This window comes from Fukomys damarensis, unplaced genomic scaffold (assembly GCF_012274545.1).
Source record: "Fukomys damarensis isolate Sample0158 unplaced genomic scaffold, DMR_v1.0_HiC HiC_scaffold_3, whole genome shotgun sequence".
Lineage (NCBI taxonomy): Eukaryota > Metazoa > Chordata > Mammalia > Rodentia > Bathyergidae > Fukomys > Fukomys damarensis.
In genome coordinates, this window is record NW_022900915.1 from 36,673,443 (window position 1) to 36,687,876 (window position 14,434).

Consider the following 14,434-nt stretch of genomic DNA (forward strand, 5'->3'; position numbering starts at 1 on the left):
CAGAAAGAACAGGCGTGAGACACAGAGCACAAGCTAGACAGGAGGAAAGGGAAAGCGAGAATAAAGAGACAAGTGACGCAAACTTCCCTGAACCTTTTTATCCTGCATTCTGCGAATTCAGTGTAGTATGTTATTAATACAGTAGCTACTGCTCAATCCTGAAATACTAACTCATCTTGTTGCTGGTGCATGTTAATGTTTGTTTACAAAAACGTTTTGCCCTTTATCTTAGTGCAGGATGCTCCCAACTCTGCCACCCTGGGGAAGGAAGGAGGGAGAGTGTAAATCTCTCTGGACCAGGGCCGGCAGACCTTTCAGTGATAGACACCACGTGCCAGAAGTGTCTGCAGAGAAAAGAAAGTCAGGGTCTGCGCCCGCCGAACAAGAAGCTAAAAGCAGAGATTCTAAAAGCAGACCTCGCCGTTACAGCCTCGCTCTACCCGTTCCTCACGGCGTGATTCGTGACTCGGGGCATATTGCTCCGCAGCTCTGAGCCTCTGCTCCCTCATCTATGAAACAGGAAGATGCAAACCAACCGGAGCTCAACTCTAGCTATACTCAGTGTGAGCATGGGAGGCAGGAAGGATTTCATTAGTTTCTTAGTGTGAACGATGATCATCTTGCAATAATCCTCGATGAAAACCATCTAGTCCTTGGAACTTTCTAGTTTCTTTTACAAAAGAACCAAAACCTGCCAAATACTACTATGTAGGGAAATGATTATTTCTTTTCAGTGTTTGCAAAGTTGTCACACAGAGATGGAAGGGAATGTGGAATGCTGTTCGTCAGGCCACTGCATTTGCCCAGCTTCTCTTCTGATTATGTTGATTTCCGGTGTCCAACTGCACCTTCTACCCATGGGATGGGGCCTCAGGACCGGCGAACCTCGGTGCTGCTCACTACCGCCCCCTATTGGACAACTGCACACACAGACAATCCAAACTGCAAATAGGAGTTTGTTTCTAAAGAATACATTATTTTTAAAGGAATTTATGTAAATTTGTACCAAGGTTTAAGTTTTACCTTTCAGTCTGTAATGAATTAACTGAGTGTTTTCTAAAAGCATGAAAAGAAAAAGATCAAAAGTCAAAACAGAAGCAGGTGGACCTGGGATCTAGCTCAGTGGTGCTGCTGCTTGCCTTGCAAGTGCAAGGGCCCAAGTTCGATCCTCAGTACAAAAAAAAAAAAGAAGAAGATGAAGAAGAAGCAGAAGACACAACAAACAAGAGAAATGCTTAAGTTAAAACAGTTTGGAGATTTAATAAAATAGATAATTAAATTTTAAAGTGAAAGGAAAAAGCCTTCCAAAGCACTAATACTATTTTGAGGATTAAATGAATCATTACAAAATAGTTGTAAAATGTAAAAGTTATGACATAATATTTAATATCTTTATAGTGTTGAATGTACAGAACTATAATAATACATTCCAAAGCAAAATAAATGTAAAAATCCACCATCTTCACACAGAGCTGAAATTAACACTTCTGATTTAAAAATGAAGTTATGTCATTTGAATTGAATAAAAGAAACAAACAAAAAGCCCATCCTACCTAGTCTGGGAGGAAATGAAGTTAAAGGAGCCATGATGAGTTCGACAGAAGTTAAATTCACCAGGAAGTACTCTTTCAGCTCTGGTATGTCATCCTGAAAAATTTTTCCCCATTACATGCCTTTAAATATGTTCTCAAAAGGAATTAACTTTTGTGAACTGTTTTTAAATTTTTCTTCTACATACATTTGCATAAACAGTACACAGAAAATATAAAATTGTAAGCAAATAAATAAAAAATTATTTAAATTGGAAAAACAAACATAAGAGCATTAAACTTATACTTGGTTATAGGAAGTTGTTAGACTGAACAATATGAAACTACTTAAATTTAATAGTTTAAATCTAGATGCATATAATAAGTAAACCAATTATGCAAATACACAATTATTTTAAATATAACATGAACAAAAGATTTTAACTGTCTATATTATCCAACATTTAAAATGAAGAATAGCATTTACCATGAAAAAATATAGGCTTTGCAGTCAAGGAGATCTAGTACCAAATTCTGTAATTTTAGTGCCAAATTTACTCAAATTTTAGGGCCTCAATTCTATCATCTTTTTATTAGGGGAAATAATGGATACTTTGGGGTAGGGTTGTAATAATAAAGAAAAACAATGTATGTACAGTGCCTGGCCTTTAAAGCTATAGCTATTATTATTAATCAGTAATCCATTCCTATTAGTATCATTCCTATTATCAGGCAGGTGCCCATAACATAAGGATTAGCACAATCCATGTCAGGAATGAACAGCCTGTATTTATACAAAATCTCAATGATTGTGTGTGTGTGTGTGTGTGTGTGTGTGTGTGTTCATGCATGCATGTATGTAAAAGATCAGCACACACACACACACACGCACACCAATATACACTTTTCATTTTATTTAATGAAGATTTGTTTCACGTGAAAACTCAAAAAGTGAAAAATTAGTCTTCATATTATCTCATGTAATATATGGAAAAACATGTTAGAGAATCAGTGATATCGAAGGACTGTCCCCCACTTACTCCCACTGCCCCAGTCCATGCCATGGCTCCCTCCTTGCCATCTGTTATGCCTGAGACAGAAAGGCCCCCAAGGGGCTTCTGGAAGATGACTGATTTATGGGGCGACAGAGCTGACTTACTGTTCGGGAGGCGGTTCAGTACAGAGAGCTGTGTCCCCGAGTTGTGACCTGGAAGAGCACATCCCCTCCCTGTCTCCTCCCTTCACGCTGTGGTTCCTGGCCACCATGACGCGCCCACTTTCCTCTGTGTGCTATCCTGCCCTGGAACCCGCCAGCCAGGGCCTGTAGCCATCAAGCAAGATAAATGTCTCCTTTCAGTTGCAGGTGTCAGGTATTGTGTCTCAGAGACCAGGACAGTGACTAAGATGCGGGTCTCCAGGGTGACTTACTTTTACGTCAGGCCTACAGTGTTTTAATCTACTGCTACTCAGGGAGCAGAAAAGTTGCAGAGAGCTAGGAGAAAGAAAAGTGGAGCTGAAATCCGAGGTTCAAAAAACTAGACTCTAGGTAAAACAAAGTGCTAATTATTTTCTGGTTAAAATTTAAAGTAACTAAGGAATGATCCACATAATTATATTCAGTCACGCTAACAGATGACTTTTCTATAGTTTTTTTGAAATCCTGTGTCACTGGCTACCTATTGAAATAATATTATCATTTATTTTGTGGATTTCGAGTTTTCACGATGCTACATTAGGTTACAATGCCGTGGAAATCAACAAAATACGTTACTGACTTTAGATGGTGCATAGTTTATGGTCTTTATAATTAAAAGTGAAAGCTTTTGAGGGAATAAACCTTTTAAAACTGAACCCCCTCAAAATACACACTGTAGTAACTGACAACTTTTTTCACATGTAATACTCATTTTCTCTTCGCTCTACACTCCATCCCCTGCCCCTTTCATAGTACTATTGTTATAAACCTCCTATAAATGTATCTAAGAAGCTGAAACACTAAGTCCAAAACAGCACAAGATCTCACATGAGAAATCATTTAAAATACAATTTCGGTCCCCAGCGGTTTTTTAAGGCTTGGCCGTAACCACATTTTTCCCTCACCCTCCAGTGAGTGTCCTACTATCTCTGCTTTAGCGGGCCCTCCACACAAAGATTCCGACCTTCCCTGATTTGTTGCTCCAGAGTCATCTAGAGCAATCAAAGGGCTCCTCTGAAACCTCTTAGGCCAATGCCATCATACAACTGCACTAAGGAAACTCTGTTCATCACAAGATGTTTCTGTAATCAAGTATACAACAGCAGGCCAGCCTATATACATAATCAAGAAGAGAAACTCCTGTGTGGTTTGAAAAAAAAAAATCTCAAAAAGAAATAAGCTGATTTAAAGGCACCAGCAGAGTAGAGCCAATCAAACTTAAAGAAACCTATCAGAAATGAATTCACTAAATTTCTAGAGATTATGGTTATAAAATATACAATGTTTATATTAAAGGAAAAATCACACACACACACATATATACATAAACACGCATATGCAAACACGTGTGTCTTCTACAGTGCCGGGGATGGATCAAAACCAGGATTTCATACATTTGAGGCAAGTATTCAACTTCTGAGCCACATCCATAGAACAGAGTAATTTTTTTAATATAGAGAAAACTAAGTTATACAATCTTGCCTCTCGTGAAATTTTATACCTTAAAATAAGCAGTCTCTTATTAAATGTGACTGCTGATGTCATAGAACATTCCACTGATTTCTACTTCCTATGTGGTGACTTCAGGTCCAACAACAGAAACACATCTGAGTCTTACCTCAAGTATAGTAATGTTGATGGCTGCTGCCGTTTGCTCTTCTTCTAAAATCAGAAAGCCAACTACCGGGATGAAATCAACTTCTGGCTCGGCTAGGTTTCCTTCCATTTGATTCTTCAGACTCAATATTCCAGGCACAGTGGTGTATGTGACATTGATGGCCCCTAATTGAATTGGATGTAAAAAAGGTGTTAGAATCACCTAAATTTTGAAAGTTATGTCTCACTGTGAATCCTGCCTTTCTTGTAGCACCCACAGGGCCTTTCATTGCTGGCCCAAATGCATCCCTCCTCCTGTGCCCATGACCTCCGGCACGCCATTGCTCAGTGACGTCCCTCAGGGCGTGAAGCCTCCTTCCCTGCCTGGAGCGTGAGTGTGGGCAGCTCTGAGGCTTCCTCTGGATGTTTGTACAAGGTAAGAGTGAGGATGTGCTACTTCTACGCCTAGACTTGGGCCTTGGGTGTTTCCTTTTTCCTCTCTGGCCTCTACTTCAGAGAAAATTAAAAATATACAGGGTGAAGATTTAGCTCAGCGGTGCCACCGCCTGCCTTACAAGCACATGGCCCCATGAAAAAAATCCCTGGTACAAAAAAAAAAAAAGTATATATACAAGCCCAGCCTAATAATGGACCCACACCAGGTCGACTGCCATGTGCTACTGAGAATACAAGGTTGTCCGTTACACAGCATTTTTGTGAGAATAAATAACTCTTTTAAATTTTTCAAAAGTGAAGATATTATAAAGTACTGCCCAGAATTAGTAAATATTAATATTTTCCTTTCTTTGCTTATTTTCATAATGGCTTTCACCCACACAAGTAGAATACTAAAAATCCCTTTGCCTGGAAACCCAATTTATCATAGAGTAACACACACCTAGAGATCCAAATTCTCGGTTGATGAAAAGCTGAACGGTCATGTTAGCCTCCTGTAGTAAAACAAATCTGGATGAAAGAGCAAAATTTAAAACTCCATGTGGTTCATCACTGGCTTCGATCGTCAAGACAGCGGCATGTCCTTGAGTGTCCAGAAGAGCGATTCCTGCTGGTGGAACCCCTGGAAATAGCAGGGACCCCATTAGGAAATCTAACCATGATTTGGCACTAAGTTCTACATACTTAAAATGGAACCCTGCTTTCTGAAGCATATTAAAGGAAACAAAAAGGGTTTACTTTGTTCACCTCCCTAACAGAAATCTTTTGGCTGACAATCTATATTTCATTTTATTAAATCATGATTTCTTGCAGGGCGTGGTGGTGCATGCCTATAATCCCAGCACTCAGGAGGCTGAGGCAGGCGGAGCTGTGAGTTCTTTTTATTAAATCATGATTTCTTGCAGGGCGTGGTGGTGCATGCCTATAATCCCAGCACTCAGGAGGCTGAGGCAGGAGGATTGCTGTGAGTTCGAGACCAGCCTGGGCTACATAGTGAGTTCCAGGTCAGTCTCAACTATGTAGTGAGACCCTGTCTCAAAAAACCAAAAATAAACAAACAAACAAACAAATAAATAAATAAATAAATCATGATTTCTTTCACTTGATAGATTTGTCCTTATTAGCTATATGGCTTATCAGAATTATAGAAACTGAAAGTATCCAGAAATCTCAGAATGATTAAATTTGAACTGTCCGTATACTATAACATAATTATCTAGAATCCAAATTGATCTGTTAGCATAAAATCATTTTCAGAAATTTCTACCTTTGAAAGTCTATTTTAATTCCATAAATAACTAGCAAAAATTTTAGTACTTTTCTTTTAGTTCATAAAGATAAGCATTCCCATATTCTGCTAGTGATTTTAGATCTAACATTTCTATGGGACAGACAATTTGTAAAGCAGTATTTTTAAGTTGGTCTGTATATAATTGGTAGGACGGGGATTTAGTTCAGTGGTGCCACGCCTACCTCACAAGCTCAAGGTCCTGAGTTCAATTCCTGGTAACAAAAATAAACTGACTACTTAATAAATAAGGAAATGTATCTAATTGGTAAATACAGAGATAGCAACTCTTTGTTTCTCTAAAAAGACAATACCAAAGAATACTCAAACTTGAATTCTGAACTACCTTGTGTGCTGACGTCATCCAGAATGACCTGGTATACTTCCTCCTCCTCCGGAATGCTGTCATCCAGGAGATGTACAAATATTGTTGCGTTCAATGTCCCCTGTGTCAAACAGAAAGAAATCCAAACCTGTATTGCTACTGAACACAAATTATCTCCTGCTCTTATTGGCCTTATAAATTGGGCAACTAAACTTTTTTTTTTCATTTAAACAAGAATTCTGTGGCTTAAAACAAAAAGGCTTAAATAAAGACCACTGGTCATGAGGAACCAGATTTTAAAGCAAGCAGAGAGGAATTAATTGTGAAGATTTGAATGCTGAGCTAATCAATGAAAATCTTATCCAAATTGCTACCAAGTAGGAGTGAAGAAAAGAGAATGATGATAACTACAAGTCGTGTTGATTTTCTATTCCCTTTTCCTGAAAATACAATGCTTCTGTTCCTAGAAATTTGTGGTGATGCTTTTCTTTGAGGTATTACCTCAGGAAAGAAGAGTTGTCCAGTAAGGTTAGCAAAACTGAGTTCAACATTTTGCCCAATAATTTTCCAGTCAACAGTAACATTTCCTCGACCAGGAGGTGTTCTTATCACATGGAATTGCAAAATTTCTCCTAAAAACAAAATGAATAAATGCTTAGTACAAAATGAACTACACATTTGAACTCAACAAAACCCAAATCCTAAGCATGCAACTACTGTATTATGGCACCTTTTCCAAGAACATTACAAGACTGTTCTGGCTTGAATTTTCTAGAAGCTTTACAACATGCTTATTGTTGATTAACACAGAGATCTCATTTCTAAGTACATTCCCATTTAGGAAAACTTCTGGAAATTCATGGTAGAAAACTTATAAAAGCACATGCTAGAATGGGAAACACAAACTTGTATACACTCCAAAACATGCACCAGAACATGAGTGTTCCATAAGTTAAAGAAAACAGTAAGTCCTCACGATCAGAACTAGTAAGACCACAAGTAATTATTCCTTCACTTCTCAAAAGGACACAAATTCCTTACACTGGTATGCAATGTGATTTTACACAATGCATGCAAAAAATGCTTGCAAATACCTGAAAATCACATTTCTTTAGATTGTAACTTACATATACCATCAATGATTTCGATTTATAAAAAGAAATGCAGAGGAAAGGTGTCAAATCTATACATCAATATCTGTAACTTCACCCAAGTTACAGTTACCATTCTCAGATTATTGAGTATTTTAGAAATTTTCTATTCCTAACTTTTATGCTCATGTAATATTTTAGAAAAAAAAATCATGAGAACTATTTCTTTGAAATTGCAAAAAGTGAGAAGAAAGCTGGTAGGAGTTATGATGGGACTCAGTAGCTTGCTGAAAATACGCTCCATTCACTAGTTTATATGATAATAAGTGCAAGAGATTAATGAACAGTATCACTAAAATTCTTCTAAAAAGATAAACAGAACAATGTTTAAAACACTTTGGAAGAAACACACCTTTACTCTCATTGTAAGCATAGCCATACAGTTGAAAGCCATGAATACTCACTAAAGATGTCACTTTTATGTAGTTACCAAATAATTTTTGTGTACCTAAGTAAAATCTTTCAATACTTTTTAAACAAAGAGAATGGAGATAAAACAAAATATAAGTATTTTTTCTAACAATTTTTGAAACTACTATAGCTTTTTATTTCTGAAGATAATAAACCTAGAAATATATTTATAATCTCAATTTATCAAACAAAAATATCATGAATTAGAGACTATTTTGATATTATACACTAAAACACAAAATACATTTCTAATATTAAGTTTAAATGCACAACTCTGGTACAGTGAATTGTTTTGGAAGGATGCTGAATGCACAAGAAGATGAAAGCATCATAATATTTTAATATATTTTCAAGTATTTCAATATGAAAAATACCTAGTCCCCATGAACTAGTAGACTATGTCTTGGATTATTTTAAGTGAGTAGGAAATGACAGGAACCAAATGCTTCAACTGTTTAGGTGTAACTGAATAAAGTCTCCCAACAGCCATAATTGCCAGTATACCATTTAAATTGTTATATTTGTTTAATGCATATAAATAAAATATAGGCCCTACTGTTAAATCCTCAATACTATTTTACAATATATAGAACTCAAATATAGCAAATTTATATCAAAACCTAAGTCCTTATTACTGCAAAGCACAGAAGGTCCTTGGAGTTACTAAAATGTGTCAACTAGAGTACTGCCAGGTGACACAAACCTAAAGGCTTCTAATATCAGTTTTCTATTTTTAAAAAAATCACAAAAAACTTAGAATAGTTCAAATGAAGATTACAATATTTTGATCAAGTAATACAAGTACAAAGAACACATATGGCAAGAAAACAAAATGAAGGTCATTAAAGATCCATGTTGAAGGAGAACCTATAATCATAATGATTAAAAATATTGTTGGAAGGGTGTACAAAATATTTAGAAATAAATGCACCATTCTGAGGTGAAAGTAAAAATGAAGTGCTGAGGGGAGAAAAAAATCTTTCCACCAATCTACTATGTTCAATAGCCTTAAAGTTTAATGCTACTTAGTAAATATCACTTCTGGAGATTTAACAGGTTACCACAGAAATAACTTGCAGGAAAACATTGTAAGAAAAACAACTTGAAACACAAAATACACACACATAAACGAAAGTATTTCTTAATTTGACTCTCTTAAGACAAAATCTTGCAGGCCTACTGCCAACTGATCATGCCAACCATGAGACTAGCGTGAGAATTTTGTCTAAGCAATCACCAAGTGGGAGGAATTGATTTCTCCTCTGTAAAGTAGGCTCCCAAATGCCACATCCATTTAAAATTCTATCCAGGGCAAACAACTGGAAAAGCCAGAAAGCTACCTATAACCATGGGGAGGAGTCACGCTACCGTCAAAGGAAAAAAAAAAAAAAACTTAGAAACAAGCTTGGAAACTTAGTTTTCCAAAACTGAGGCAAAGGACAGGAGGAAAGTGCTAGGGAGCATGGATGCAATCTAAAACTAAATAATTTGCAAGGCACTACAATGCTGTCTTGTTTTTTGGCCAAGGATGAAAGCCTGAGGAACACCCCTAGCTACCAGGGTCTGACACATTAACCACACTAAGGGAAAATCATCTGCATATGAGATCAGCTCGGCCCACCCACCCAAAGTAGAAGACACATTTAAAACCTAGCACAGAAAATCTACCACATACCGTCAGGCCAAAGTCCTATGCCTATACACAGTATGAACGAAAAATGCATTTTAATAACACTATTTCATCAGTTTTTCCCAAACCAGAACTCTTCATAAAATAAATCTCAACTACAATTATATAAAAATAATAGAAACCCCAGATACACAGAATATATTTTAATCAATAAAAGTATTCATGGGATACAGTACTGGTGTCATCCAAATTGTCTTCAAGAAAAATAAAATACATCTAAAGTGTGCAGAAACACAAACAACTTGAAGCACAGACCATCAGTGTGAATGGGTGAGAAAACATTGACTTTCTAAGAGAGCAGTCCTATGTACCTATTCTTTTTTAATTACATGTCTTTCTTTCTTTTTTTTTTTGGTACCAGGATCAAACTTGGGTCCTTGCACTTGCAAGGCCGGTGGCAGAACCACTGAGTTAAATCCCTAGCCCATTACATTACATTTATTAACTCAAATCTTTGGGTAAAAAGATTCATGCTGTCTCTAAGAAAAAAAAAATTAAATCCACTGAACAAGACATGATGATTATGGTGCTGCAGAACAGGGTGACTGCGTGAAAGAGCCAACACAAATGTATAAAGAACAGGTTTATACACAGCTTGCAAATGCAGTAAAATCCACTACTCCGTAGTTCTAAATTCTGTCCATTATATTTGAAAAAAGGTAATATTTGCCACTTGGCATCTTCCCAAGTGCTTTAGGAAAAAATATAGAAAGAGGATTTTACAGAATTCAATACACTGTTAACACTAAGGCAATTTCTCTTCATGAATCAGAAATGGATTTTTGAGCCCAAAGTCCAGCAAAATCCACATTTCAAATCTGATCACATAAATGAATCTCCAACACTAGGCCAACAGCAATGTTAACTCTGCTCAAAGTCCATGTAGCATGCCTTTTTTTAAACCTATTTGGTTAGCAGTTATCTTTGAAGAATAACCAAGGAGTTTTCTTTAGTTTACATTAAACACCTTGTAAACTCTCAATACACATTTCTCTAGGCAATTTTCAGGGCAATATACAAAAAAATACATTATGTAAAATACTAAATTCTTGAAATACAATATATAAAATTAGTTTACACTCTAGGAAAAGGTTTAGAGATAAATGAAATTTAAAGATAGAAATTACCCTTTACTTTTTTTCAAAAATATAAAAAATGTAGGGAGCGTCATGCAAGCAACAGCCAATCAGTGTTTTCTTTCCTGTACCAAACTCATAAAAAAAAATATAACACATTTAGACCACTTGTTTTAATTACAAATCCTTTATCCTTGAATCCTACAGATACTTAGTTGCTGGAACCTGAAGAGCACACAGTACAGTTTTCTGATGAAACTGATGCAGCTTACAGAGAACACAGGCACCGGTGTCTGCCTCTTCCCCGAGATGCTCTGGTACGCTGCAGAAGCGACCTGGGTTCTTCAGAGGCCTTCAATCTTTTACTACCACCCTCACCCAGTAAACTAAGGACGCACTTTCATGATACCACTTGCCTTAAAGTTAAAATATCTTTAAATTGATGGTAGACATCCATATTCTTTTAAATTATTTAAGAAGAAAATTTCATTACAATGCCGAAAAGAGTATGCCTAATCTAGCACTAGGTTCTTTCTTAAACCTAATTTAACCCTTCCTGGTCCCCTGATCTTATTTATACCTTCCATAGCACCAGCATTTTAATAGATTTCCTTCTTACACCTCATTTTTCTTCATTATATTTTTTCAACAAAACAAAAACAAATCCAAAATATTCCTCTTCAATCTATTTTTTCCAATGTTTCTCCTTTCCTTGCTGTCACAGTCAAGGAACATTGCTTCTCAAAGCTTTATGCCATGAAGGATAAGGGCTTGTTTCATTTTCCTTAATCCAGTAGACTGATACTTTCATGAAATACAATACTCTGGATGACTAATAAGTTAAATAGAAGAAGAACACACACAGAGCATACAAATTCACAGATGACACCTTTGGATATCGCGGCAAAGACAAATTGTTCCAAATGTTTCTAATCTTATCTCACCATATACCACCAGCCAACATTCCCATACAGGAACTGATGAGAAGCACAACCCACAGGCCACTGGGGCCTTCAGGTCTTCCTTAGATGTTTGCTTACCATCCCCAAGCCCCTAAGGTCCCTCTAAGGAAGCTGTTTTCTCTAGTCCACTTGCAGATCTCTTCTCACTTGTTGGCTGTCTTACTATGAAACCCACAGATAACTTTCTTCTGGTAAGTGTGAAAAGACACTTTTTCCTTCGCCTCTTCTCACACCTCTTTCTCCTCTGGGTTCTTCTTCCTTTCCCAGCATCTTAAGTCCATGTTCCATGTGGTTCTGTAATTAGTAGCTTGCTTTTTTCCTCTGTCCACAGAGAGTGTATTTTCTGATTTGTAACCCTTATCTTTGTAAATCCAACCTTCATTTCTAACCTGAGATGATCAGGTTCCCCCACCAATTTCCTTCTCTCAGACAGATATGACTACTCATATTTGTCAGTCTTCCAACTTAAATCACTTCAAATATTTGCCAAAAGTTTCTGCATTTTCAGGTTCTGTAGCGGATACAGACCTTTGTTGTTCAAATGAAACAAAGATACTCCTCACAAGGTCCATTGTAGAATAAGCTTTGATTCTAACACAGGTTGACTTGTAGCTCTAGCACTGCTTGGTTTCCTAGTCGGGTGCCTTAGTGTGTCCTATTATAACCACTGCATCGACTGCTGCTAAAATTAATTAAATAATGGTTGTGCAGTAACTGGCACAAAGAAAATGCTCCACAAACGTTCCTGTTATTGTCATTGTTATTAAAGTTAATTACTCCTGCAGTGACTTTTACTTGTATTATGTTACAAATAATTTTTGATAGTTAATGATTTGTCTTTAGATTAGATTTGTGGCAATTTGGTAGTCACTCTTATTCATTATTGTGATGACAACCAGCAATTCTAAACCATTAACAAAAGTATAGAGTGTCAGAAAATGGCTCAAACATTTACACAGGAACATTTAGAATCCTGTAAATTGGAAGTATACAGCAAGAGGACCAATGGTGCCACTAAAATGCATTTAGTTTCCCGCACAGCTGCTCACTGGATGCTTGGCCTTGGCAAGTCCCCTAATCTCTTTCTCTCAGTTTTGGTCTCTCATTGTTAGAGATCCAGATACATAATCTATATTCTTCTCCTTCCTTAAGTCTTTAGGGTAAAATTACTTTTTAAATTCCAAATACAAACTATGTGGTGAAACATAATTTATAAGTACATTTTTAATAAAACAGGCTTAGTCAAAGATAAAAAAGACCCGCTACAATGTTTCAAACAAAACTTAGCCTGTACACAACATGAAATATTAAATAAGAGTTAAAGAAAATAAATTTTTTAAAGAAAGAGATGGGCATTGTATAGTGTTCCAGTTTGGCACTCTGCTCATAAACATATAGATACAATATTAAATCTAGGCTAAAATATTCAGTAATTAATATCTACTACTTAATTTTAAGAGGGAGCCAACGTTTCACTGTTTAACATCAATAGCTACCAATAAACACATACTTTACTGCCAAGAAATATGCTTGCGATTTACATTTATTGGCCCACTTAATACTCACAATGAAACCTATAGAGTAAGTAATATTTTGTCACTTAACACATGAGAAAGCTGAGCATGCCGGCCCTGACCCGGTCACCCCGATGGGGAGTAGCAGGCCTGACACAGTCACTCCGCAAGCCTGCCTCATCTAGGGAAGTCACTCACTAGGCAGCCCTCTCCCACGCAATTCTGCACACACGAAGGCAAACAGCTCAACAAAATAACAAAAGAAAAAGAAAGCAGAGGCTTTAAAAGAACAGACAGGAAATGACACTCATGGAAAGAGTGAATGTACTCAAGAAGCAAAGGAACCCACCTTCATGACCTATGACAGACCTGGAAGCTGTCTGAAAGCTAACAATTCCCGCCACGTTGTCGTTAGCTAAGATGTTCACTCTAACAGTGTCCGAGCTGGGCAAAATCCTGCTTCCACCCTCGGTGTGCACCAGACTAACTATGATGCTTTCATCGTCTTCCGGCTCGGCATCATCCAAAATGGTCAGAATGGCTGTCTTTTTGGTTTCACCTATAAAAATCATTAATGGAATTAAAGTCAAAGAAACGAAATCACCAACACAGGGAACTCAGAAAGCCCAAAATAACTGCTATTTTAAAGAAGCAAGTAGAAATACATGAGTGAATTATAACCATGCAGTATTTCCTCCAAATCATTCACTAGGAAATAACTATTATACAAATATTTTCTACTATTTTTAGAACTTACTCTAAAGCATTATGGATATTTGATATTTCCCAAAGTAATCCCACTGTACCATGATCCTGAATTAATTTTCTTAAAAAATATGTTCATTAAAAAGTTAAAGAACTTGGCCAGTATGAGGTCCTGAGTTTGATTCCCAGTACCAAAATAAAATAAAAAGTTAAAAATAGATACAATAGATAGCTCTACAATATGGAATTATGAATAATGTCTATTTCCTCCATTTTATTATATATTCTAGTGTTGCTTTAAATATACATTGCTTTCCAATCAGAAAAACATCATATTAAAATAGACCTCAGAATTTGTTAGCACCTAAATCATTCAATAAAAATGATTTCAGTGAAGATAACTTTCCTACACACAGTTGAACTATTTTAAAAATATAAACTCAGGCCGGGGATTTAGCTCAGTGGTTTCACCATCTGCCTTATAAGTGCAAGGTTCTGAGTTCAATCCCCCTTACAAATAATAATAATAATAATAA

The 14,434-nt window shown here is 36.5% G+C and overlaps 1 protein-coding gene across 1 annotated transcript in view; it reads right to left on the reverse strand.

The window, feature by feature from the left end:
• Adgrv1 (adhesion G protein-coupled receptor V1) overlaps positions 1-14,434 on the reverse strand; it is a 405,831-nt gene that overhangs the window by 315,094 nt on the left and 76,303 nt on the right. The window contains exons 34-39 of the mRNA XM_033767703.1: positions 13,543-13,752; positions 6,891-7,021; positions 6,411-6,510; positions 5,219-5,398; positions 4,343-4,506; positions 1,554-1,647 (exon numbers count right to left, since the gene is read on the reverse strand). Coding sequence (XP_033623594.1) covers positions 1,554-1,647; positions 4,343-4,506; positions 5,219-5,398; positions 6,411-6,510; positions 6,891-7,021; positions 13,543-13,752 — 879 coding nt within the window. The remainder of the gene's footprint in view (positions 1-1,553; positions 1,648-4,342; positions 4,507-5,218; positions 5,399-6,410; positions 6,511-6,890; positions 7,022-13,542; positions 13,753-14,434) is intronic.